General features: G+C 37.9%; 1 protein-coding gene across 1 annotated transcript; it reads left to right on the forward strand.

Annotated features, from left to right (window-relative positions):
* Positions 1-783: 783 nt before the first annotated feature.
* lrrc3b (leucine rich repeat containing 3B) lies at positions 784-10,926 on the forward strand. Its single transcript, XM_055220956.2, has 2 exons — positions 784-988; positions 4,348-10,926. Exon 2 carries the CDS (start codon positions 4,492-4,494, stop codon positions 5,275-5,277), a length of 786 nt encoding a protein of 261 aa, XP_055076931.1. The 5' UTR covers positions 784-988; positions 4,348-4,491; the 3' UTR covers positions 5,278-10,926.
* The last annotated feature ends 712 nt before the right edge of the window (positions 10,927-11,638 follow it).

An 11,638-nucleotide genomic window follows, 5' to 3' on the forward strand; every position in this document is an offset into this window, starting at 1 on the left:
ACAAGCTACATACATGTTGTGACAAACTTTGCATCGTGTGCCCTCGAAAAAGAAGTCACCGGCCGCCACTGAGTTTAAATTTTATTGTAATATTTTCAAACCTGTTATGTTTACAGGTTTGTAACATACAACATTAATTGTTATAAATGCTTTAAAATATATTTATTTTTAAAATATATTTCAAAATATACAAAAAAGGCCAAAAAATATACTTGTGAAAAATACATGTTTGTAAACATATTTCAAAATTTATTTCAGCACATATTATTTTTGGACATTTTTTGTATATTTTTAAATATGTTTAAAATTATATTTGTATGGACTGACAAAAATATTCCCCACATATATTGTCATGTGACGTGAAACTCATTTTTAGGAGGCTGGGGTTACCCCGGTAACACACACAGACACACACACACACGGTGAGCACGCGCGCACTACCGACAGCTTCACTGTCATGTTCATTTCGCGAATCGGTTCGTTTGAATCGCTTATATCAATGAATCATTTCTAATACGCAATTCATCTGTTCTTTTAGTTATTCTCACACACATTCTATACAAATGTTTCTCGGTGTGTTTTTGATTAGGATATATCTTTAAATAGGCTATCATTAAATATGTTATATTTCTTCTTAACATTATCAACAAAATAATTCCTAATATGAATCGTTTTCTCTCTTGTAAACTTTTATTCCCTCACATCACAGTTTTGCTGCCAGTCACCTGTTTCACTCGCATTCGACCGAATCCTTTAAAGAATCGGTTTAGTAAAAAGATTCGCGAATCGGACACCACAACCAGGGCGCGATCGAACCCCTCCCAGTCAGTCACTCGCGTGGCTGTGGTCACAAACATGAGCCATCAATCTTCAGATATCTGATTGTTTGTGAGACATGACGACTGATCGCATCGCATCATAAACGCGCGTGTTTTCTGAGGATGATCAACAACACGAATGCGGAGATTCACGAGGCTTTCTGCCGCAGGTGAGACACACGCATGTCGCCTGTTGCACAAACACAAAAACACACACACACACACACGCATGCATATGCATTTATATGTGTCGAATGTGCAGTTGACAGTATGCATGTTGCATGCTGAAGATATTTTTATATGTGCATGCAGAATAAAGTGTGATGCGTCAGGATGAAGATCTTCTGATGCTTTTATTGTGCGGGTTTTTCCTCTGGCGTGGCTCATTGATATTAAAACAGTCTGACGTTTGTCATTCATTTCTATAATGAAATATTAATACTTATATTTATTAAATGCAGGCTGTGGTTGTGTGACTGGGGTGTGGAAATATCAAGTGAAATGTAGAAAAAAAACTCTAGCCATTGCTTCACAAGAAGAACAAAAGTTATTTACAATACTTGTGTGTGTTATTTACAAGCCTAAAGAAGTGTTTGTGTGTTGTGTTGAAAATGCTGGAAGTGTTAATCTTCACACTGTAAGTTTGTAAAATGATGTCAGATCAAAATCAGTCAGGGATTGAATTCACCGGATCAAAGCATTTATAGTTATTGTTTTATTTTGGCTGTTTGTATTGTATGCATGTTGTCATATAATTCTCTTAAACCTGCATTTAATCATTTTTGCATGACAACATCTTCCTTAAAACTAATTGAGTAATAAAATATAATGCATGAAATCATTTCTCTGAAAGTGCTGTTGAATGACATAAGCATCTATATAATCACTCTTCAGCAAGCTTTTGTTTATGTAGCGCTGGAACAGATCTTCATTTTTATTCAGACACTCTTACATCGAGATTCAAAAGATTAATCAAATTAATTGGAGCAAAAAATATTTATGATTTTGTTCCCCAGCTGCATTATCTTCAGATCTATTGTATCTTAATGTATTATAATGATTGTCATGATGATAAAACGTGTATGGTCAGCTGAGTTGTGACCTATATTGGATGCATTTTAATCCAATCAAAACATGAAATGTTTGACATTTACTGTTGCTCTGTATCAGTACTTGTAACCTTATGAATTACTTTAACCTTAAAGGTGCCAAAGAATGCATTGTAAAAAAAATTTTTCTTTTATATCTACATAGAAGATTTGTGACTTTATTAAGTGCACAAATTAACCAGAGACGGTTTTATATGTCCATTTACAGTACAACCCTAGAATGAAATGGTCTATTATTACCTTATTCGAAAGGGTCATGAATAATAATGTTGAGCTCTGCTCTGATTGGCCGTTTCTCCTTCAGTAGCTCTCTGTGTGTGTAAACAGATCTTATGTTTGAGTCTGTATCAGATTTTGAGGAATAATCAATTGTTTGGAGATTGTTAATGGACGTTTCTGAGTGCTAAGTTTGTGTTTTTTTTTCAGTATGGACCTGCAAAACGTAACTGTAACGTCAATAGTAGAACTTTAGACTAAACGCTAGCATATAGCATTAACTAGCATATAGCATTAATCACAACTTTGTTATTAGCATTGTAACAACATTGTAATTAATTAAATGTGTAATTTAGTCACGACTGTAACGTCACAGTTGGTGTTATGTTGAGATTGGTACATTTTCCAGCAGTCTTTTGCATGCACGAGGTTTACATAAGAAGGAGGAAACAATCGTGTATGAGGATCATGATATGTCAATACCACAATTGGTTATGGTCACGTTTATTGTGTAATCTCCTAAATTCTCACGTTAGATCTCCATAGATTATAGAAATAATATACAGTAGGTTAGAGAATCTCAGGACAGCTAAATGATGAAAGAATTTTCCCATTTTTCTGACTGTATACAGTACACACAAGTCACTTTAATGATCTCCCATAATGCCAAAACTATTAGCAAATAAAAACGGTTGAATTTCGGTATAGAACTGTGATTGTCTACAAATCTAAAGATGGTTTAAAATATCATCTACTTATGTATGTGTAATAAATAGATCATGTAAGTTGGGCTGTCACAATATCAGACCTGTTATCGTGCAAAAAAACCCTCTTATGATATCAAAATTATTGTGGTATCTATTGAAATGTTCAACAAATAAATAATACTATCATTCAAATTCATATTTAGTATTGTTTATTTATTTTGTTTTATTAATTTAGTTTTACCAGTGCTTTAAAGGCAATTTTATTTAAATTACAATATAAAAAATTAAAGAATATATTAGTAAAATATATTAGTGTGTGTGTTTTTTGCACTTTTAAAGTACACTATGTGAATGCATAGGGTTTTATTTAGTATAATACGTGTAAAATCTATTTGAAAAGACGTTTAGGTTTTAATCCAATTAATAAAAAAAGATTATCGTCTGATGAATTGATTATGAAAATAATCGTTAGTTGCAACCCTAAACAGAAAGCTTTAATGGTTTTAAACATCTAAAATGTAAAAATTCTGAATTGAGTGTGATTAGATTTCCATCAATACATCAACAGCATTATCTAAAAGCCTTAGAAGTTTCTTTGACTCGCACCCGGCCGTGACCAACGTTTATATTTTCTTGCTGGTCGGTCGGTAATACAGTAGTCACAGAAGTTTGAGATTTGTGTGAGCCTTCATCATACTGAATATCCCATGAGAAAAACAGACGAATATTACATCAGCTGAGGAGTCTGAATGTGATCTACAGCGGATCTCAGGAGCCTCCGGCCAAATAGAGCGAGGTGAACAGAACTGTACTCAGAACAGTAAGAAGATCTCAGAGCTCCGCATCACTGTGGGTTCATTTATTTCACGCGTGTCCTTCGGTTCTAGAATTGGAAACCATTTTATTCACATAATGACTGTACGGTTTTAAATAACCAGACTCTTTGTTCTATATTGAGCTTCTTCAGATATTCATGTTAATTCATTCACTTGTGTTTTGTTAGTTATGTACATAAACCCATGATTGACATCATGTCTGTATGAGCGTGTGTTAAAGTTAATCCCACCCAGCATGTGTGTTTAACTCTTACAGCTATGTGAACTTAACTACACACAGTCTGCTGTTTTACTAATGCTCATTCATGTTACCAAATGTATTGATTCGATGGCTGCATCCAAATACTAACACTTGCGGTCTTTGTATGTGATCACTTGTTCACTTGACTACATACATTTCGTATTTCCTCTATTTGGTCCAAGTGTTCTAGTGGGCGTGAAGATCCCAAGCGTGCATGTAGAGTTATTCATCTGATGGGACACTTACTTGGACTTGGCATGTGTAAAAATGTTAATCCAGGTAGTGGCAGCAATTGCACTACAATGTTTTTTATTTAGGCTACTTAAAAAAGATATATAGATAAAATTACTGTGTTTATATGGAGCGGCATCACTCCATGCATTGCCATATAGACAATCTCTGTGTGATCTTCCCCTACAGATTTAAACACGGCATGAGAGTTGACGGACGCTTTTTTCCAGAGACACGAGGCTCGTGGTGACGGCGCTCTCTCGTTATGGGTCGCCGGTGAAGGTCTCGGGAGTCGGCTCGCCGCTGGCAGGAGTATGTTGACTGTCCGTCAGCATGTCGCCGTTGGACCTGTGGCTATCGCGTTCGATCCCCATGTGTCTGCTGCTGCAGAGTTTGGTTCTGATGGTCCTCTGCTTCCCGTCCGCCAGCACCTGTCCCAAAGGTTGCACCTGTCAGCGTTCTGAGAGCCCTCCGCACGGCCTCAACGTCACCTGTAGCCTGTCGCGTTTGAAGGAGATCCCGCCCGACGTCCCGCCGGACACCCAACTGCTGCAGTTGGACAGGAATCACATATCTCTGGTGCCCGACCGCATATTTCACGGCCTGAGGATGCTTCGGAGGCTTAATCTATCCCACAATGCCGTGGAGACCCTCGGCGAGGGCGCGTTTATCGGTTTGGAAGGATCTCTGGAAGTCCTGGACCTGTCTCACAACCGCATCACCAGCGTGCACAAAGACGCTTTCACCCGGTTAAAGGCTCGTGTGCTGGTGGATAACAACCCTTGGCACTGTGATTGCGCCCTGCAGCAGGCGCTGGGCGGCATGGCGCACAACCACGAGGCGGCCACGCGCGTGCTTTGCAGGAGTTCGGAGATCAGGGACCAAGAGGGCCAGCCGTTCCTGGCCGTGGACGCGGACTTGTGCAACCTGGCGAAGCGGACCACCGACTACGCCATGCTAGTGACCATGTTCGGATGGTTTGCTATGGTCATCTCTTACGTTGTGTACTATGTAAGGCAGAACCAGGAAGATGCCAGGCGACACCTGGAGTATCTGAAATCTCTTCCTAGCAAACCTAAGAAACCAGACGAGCCAGAAGATATCAGCACGGTCGTGTGACGCCGCAAATGAAAGGGAGGTCTGTCGGTGTCAAGCAAGGCTCAGAGACCGTTCGGCAAATCGTAAATGTGATTTAACGTAGTCTTCTCTTTTTCCAATGTGCTTCACTGTTTCTGAGTATGTACTGTACTGTATGTAGAAGAGTTTGTGATACACTTCCAGCCCTGTGTCCTTATGAGAGATGTGATGTTTAGGTGGCATTTACAGAATTACAAAGTTGTCCTTTAAAAGTGCTTAACACCCACCGTTCACATGAAAACTTCTCTTTAGGCGTAGGGCTGCTTAACGATTGGTCGCGATTGATCGTTTGAGGAGTGGAAGTTTTTGTTTGCATCATATATGTGGGTGTACTGTGTATAATAATTATGTATATATAAGTACACACACATATATGATGTAAACAAGGACTTTTGTTCTGCAAACGATTAATCGCGATTGATAGTTGTGCAGCCCTATCAGGCGTATTGACGGGAGTCCTTTTCTATTTTAACTGGTACATTGGAGCAGATTGTCAATCATTTGTGAGCAGTACAGGTTTTTTGAGAAATTACATCTCAGGTGTTGATAAATGTTGATAGATTCTGATAATTTGTAAAACCCTACAAATGTTTTGATGCTATAACGTTTTGTAAGGCAAACGATAATCCAGGCACGTCAAAAATTCTCATTAGCTACGTGCGAATCATCTTACGACCTTTAAAACTTAAGTGACAAACCCTTTATTAGCGAACAGCTTATGAATAAAGCACTACATCAGGGCTGCAAAACGATTAATCGCGACTAATTGTTTGCAGAATAAAAGTTTTTGTTGTGTTTGTGTACTGTGTGTAATAGTTATGTATTCTTAAATACATACAGATGCATATATAATCTTAAGAAAAAAGTATTTATAATTATATATGATATATACTTGCATCTGTGTGTATTTAAATATACATGGTTTTTATACACCGTACACAAACATGATGATGATGAAAAAAAATCTGCAAATGATTGGTCGCGATTAATCGTTCTGCAGCCCTACACTACATTTCTTCCAACCTTCATAAATGATCATTATCGTAACCCTGTGCAATTTTTTACGACTTTATTTGCACATCTTTGTTAAATGGTGATGGTAGAGCACAACAGTGCTGCGTATAATGTGATGTTTGAGGAAACATCAAGTCTTTTGTCTTTAATGTAAGTGGTGAGACTCAGTCAGTGTCGTATCTCACTGTGTATAAAGAGGCTCGTGTTGTCGTGTAAACTAAATGGCCAATTTGTTTTAGTTCAGATATTAACATCGCATAAACTTCCACCTCTGAAACCAAACTGTTGGTCAGCTGGATCAGCACATCAGATGTTTGTAATGAAACCCTTCGACATGCTGTAATATTATTGTGTGTGTGTGTAGAGTAATGTGACAGGCCAACTATGAGCAGAAAATTACAGCTGTCATTTATGATCGGTCCAGAAGAGAAAATGAGTGAATGATGGAAAATAAAGTAAAATACAGGAAATACTTAAATCAGGTTTTACATTTACAAGAGGAGATCAGGGCATTGTGGTGATGCTATGATATAGTTTACGCTATAGTTGCGTGGTATACAATGATGATTGTTTACAATATCATTTTCTTATATGTGACCCTGGACCACAAAACCAGTCGTAAGTCGCAACAGCCCAGAATACATTGGATGGGTAAAAATGTTCATAATCATTAGGATATTATGTAAAGATCTTGTTCCATTAAGATAGTTACAGTGTTCCCACGGGTCCTTGAAATCCTTGAAAGTTTGTGAATCTGGGGGGGAAAATTCAAGGCCCTGGGAAGTTTTTGAAAATATACATACATAGATTCAGGTCATTGAAAGTGCTTGAATCTATTTTATGCAAGAAGTTTTCTGGGAAAAAAATCCATATTATTCAACATCATAAAAATTCTAGACGTTTTAAGCACACGTGCTAAACTTATATTCTGTATGTGAATGTTGATTCATACCAAAATGCTTTTTTGCATAGTTGTGTTTGACACATGAAAACGTCTCGGGTTACGTATGTAACTGTTGTTCACTGAGAAGGGAACGAGACGCTGCGTCTCTCTTGTCATACTTCCTGCGTCCCTGTAACGCCGTCTTTGGCAATATTTCAGATAGCGATATATCTCGCTTCTCCCTGTCTTTGTGGTTAAACCTCACCATTGGTTGAATTTGATATACACATTCAGACGCACTTACCCCTGGAGGCGTCCCCAAAGTGTCACCGCAGTGACGCAGCACGAGTTCCCTCGAAAGGAAACTGTAACAATGTATCGTAAAAGGTAACACGGTGTAACCTTACTCTCACTTGAAATGAGTCACCACATTTAGTCCTTGAATTTGAGGGTATTGGACCTGGAAAGTCCTTGAAAGGTCCTTGAATTTGAATTTGAACTAAGGTGTGGGAACCCTGCCATAAATATATCAAAATGTATTTATCATTAGTAATATGTGTTGTTAAAGACTTCATTTGGACAACTTTAAAGGCGGTTTTCCACAAATAAAATTATATTCCTGATTTTCAAATAGTTCTCGGCCAAATATTGTCCTATCCTAACAAACCATACACCAATGGAAAACTTATTTAAAAATGAAGTCATATAGTGGTTAGAGATTGTAACCTGAGAGTTTTGAGTCTCACGGCTGGCAGGTTGCGACTGTAGTGCCCTTGAGCAAAGCACCTTAACCCCAATTGCACTGAAGGGATAGCTGGCCACTTCTCACTGGGATGGGTTAAATGCAGAGGTCACATTTTGAGTATGCATTGCATACTTGACAAGCATATCACACTTATGTATTCAACTTTCAGATGATGTATAAATCTCAATTTCAAAAACGTTACCATTGTGGTCCAGGGTCATGTTTTTAGACACTCTTAAAAATAAAGGTGCTTAAACGCTTGTTCACAGTGATGCCATACGCCCAGGTGCTGGTTCAGAGCTAGTTTCTTTTAGTTCCAAGTTGGTTTAAGAACCGGTTTGCCTTTCCATGCATTAGAGAGCCACCACAGAGCCAAGTCTTACGTCACTGAATTAGTCTCATTTTTCCCAGCAATGTTAGTGTGGCAACGGCAAACACAAATGCACCATTAGCAATGTCAGGGGTTGCATTATTATTAATGGTTATTGGGTTGGGTACCTACATTGGCATCCAAATGCGGCAAATCAACGTGTACGTGCAGAGCCAGTGCTTTGGGTGTCGAAAAATATTAGGCACTAAAACTGCCTTGGTGGAAAAGGGGCAACAGAAGAACCATTTTTGGTTCCCTTAAAGAATCAATCTTACCTTTTTTTATCATTTTTGTGAAAAAGAAAGTTAAACTTTAAAGGCAAAAATGGTTTTACTATGGCATTGTGAAGCACCTTTATTTTTAAGAGTGTATGCTACTCTAATGTACTTCATTATTTGTCCAAAATACTGAGGTATAATGTTAAAAACAGTACCTATTCATGTAAACATAATATTACCATAGTACAAATGTAACCATTTATTCCAGAGGGAAGAAATGTAAAAGTGAAATTGTTGAATAAGATTCAGTCATTTGAATAGATTGACCTTCAGTCAGAATATAGACCTGCAAAATATCTTCATCATATTTATAATACCACATTATGTTTCTGTTAGAGGAATGAGCATTGTTTATTTTCTGTAATTTGTGTCTTTTGTGTTCAGTGAATTCTGATGGTGTTGCAGTTATGACATCAGTTATTTGAGGACATCAGTGTAGATAAAGAGCTTGTCTTTAGTGTAGGACATATTCAGAAATCCCTTTAAAGATTAGTGTTTGAATGTATGAATCTAGTTTGTTGCCTTGTCTAAGTGCGGTTGTTTTACACTGATGCTGTATTGTGTTGTGTTTAACAGAAGCATGCTGTAGCCAAGGACACATGGAGAGAGATTTTCTAAGTGCCTGAAATACTCGTCCATATCTCTCTCTCTCTCTCTCTCTTTCATACTTCCAGCTATTGACAACTCTTGTTTTCAACGTTTCATTTAGTCTTGCCGAACTCAAGTCTGCCTGCCCTGAAACGGGAAGATGTCTTGTACAATAATAAAGTAGCACCGTAAATGTCCAGTAATAGTCAAGTCAAATGAAAGGCAAAGTATTGAAGAGATAAATGTACTGCTTACTCTGATACATGACAACATAATGTTGTACAGCCTGATGTATGTACTGTACTGTACTGTATATAAGCAGAGGTCACCCATTCTCATAAAATGCCTATAAATAGCACACAGTCTGAAAAGTCGTGCATGCTGTAAAACACACCCAGCATTTTTGTCAAACCAACATAAAAAAATAAGTTTAACAGCTTCAACTAGTTTTTAGAAGTTATTTCAACTAATCACAAATAGTACGATAAATTGACTTGCAAACCAAGTTGTTTTAACTTCATGCTGCATTTTTATTAACATTGCAATACATACACCAAATTCGGATTTTGCGTGCATATGATGCGCCAGTCATTCTCGTTCATTTAATATAGCGCATCTTTTCGTGTCATTTTATGTGTCGTTTTTTCTGTTTTTTACCATTGTCGCTTGGGTTTGGAGTTAGAGAAAGTTTTTGTTACACTGCTGGGGTGCCAGAAAAATACAGTAAAATAACAGGCACAACAAATTACAGAAATTTTCCGAAATACAAAAAAAAGTTTTTTCTGTAATTTTGCATTAACACTGTAAAAAAATCATAAAAAACAGTATTCCGGCAGCTGGGGTGCTGGAAAAATACCGTAAAATAACAGTCACAATAAATTACAAACATTTTCCGTGATACAAAAATACAGTTTCTTTCTGTAATTTTACACATAAAATTACATCCTAGCCCAAACCCCAATTCTAACCCCAACTTCAAGCGACCATAGTTTGAAAATTGACCTATATTAACCTTTATATTAAATGACATCCTAAAGCAAATCCCAAATCTAACCCCAAACCCAAGCGACAATGAAAAAAAATGAAAAAAGTGAAACCAATACATAAAATGACACAAAAAGATGCACCGTATTAAGTTGGGGTGGCCATACGTGCTATTCTTCCTGGACGCGTCCTGGCCAGGATTTCGGTGTTTCTTCCGGAAGTCGTATTTGTTGACCGCATACGCCATACAATCGTAGTTTCATTCTTACCTTAAAATGTAACGGTTGCTTTTCTGTAATAATAATAATAATACTCTATGACGTATGCGGTTGACAAGTGCGACTTCCGGGGGACGAACCCGGGGTCCTGGATGGGACGCGTCTGGGAGGAGTGGCACGTGTGGTCGCCCTAATTAAGTGAACGGGATGGACTGGCGCATCATGCACGCAAAATTGTAATTTGTGATATGTATTGCACGACTTTTCACACTGTGTGCTATTTATATGCATTTGATGAGATGGGTTGGTGTGGTTGATGTGAAGGAGTTGTCATGTAATTGTTGGATGTGTTTCAGCAGTAAATGAAAGTGTTTTATTTACACAGATCATGTGATCGTTTTTCCCACATTATTCATGTTTTAGTTTGTAACACACGTCTTCTGCTCGAATAGTTACTTCCCTAGAAAATGTTAAACTGAAGGCCGACCAACAGTACATCACATTGTTAACGCATGATGTAGAGAAATTGAAATAAAAGATTCATTCACTCTTTTTCTGGTGTTTCTTATAAGCTTCCCAACATGGAGGTTGGTCTGTGAGGTTTGCATGCATGCACGCTGTCTTCTGTCTACACTAATCCTGCATTTAATCAACATCTGTCTGTCTACTATATGAGGGGCTTTAAGATGATGTCTTATAATAACAGATGACATACAGTAGACTGAATATGTAGGCAGCAGAGACAGCTGGGTCTTCATGCCTGATATCTGTGTGTGTGTGTTTTTCACACTGAAGTTTAAATATGAATTCAGGATTTGATTCAAATGTGGCCAGTGCACAGAGCCAAAAATATCATCAATACCAAAACACACAACTGTCCATTTTTATTTTTTTTCTCAGGAATAAAATGCCTGAATTCTCTGGCTCTGAGATAAAAACGAAAGAATCATGAATAAACAGCCAGAATTCTGACACGAGGCCAAAATTAAAGAGGCCGAGATGAAAACAAAAGCATTTGAAGGGAGGCGAGATGAGATGAGAGGTTTGTCAGGGGTTCAGTGAGAGCACCATCCAATCTCTGACACGGACAGCTGTTGTTCTTTTCATATGAAGTGTGGACACACATCATCAGTCCGCTGTGTCTGAAACGGCTCCGTGAATTGGATCTATTTTTAAGACGGTTTAAACTGCATGTGGCATGTTGTGGGTCAGCAGTTAAATGAGACACGGGCGAGATAAACAATTAGGTAACACTTTCCAATA

The sequence above is a fragment of the Misgurnus anguillicaudatus genome, chromosome 20, assembly GCF_027580225.2.
Source record: "Misgurnus anguillicaudatus chromosome 20, ASM2758022v2, whole genome shotgun sequence".
Lineage (NCBI taxonomy): Eukaryota > Metazoa > Chordata > Actinopteri > Cypriniformes > Cobitidae > Misgurnus > Misgurnus anguillicaudatus.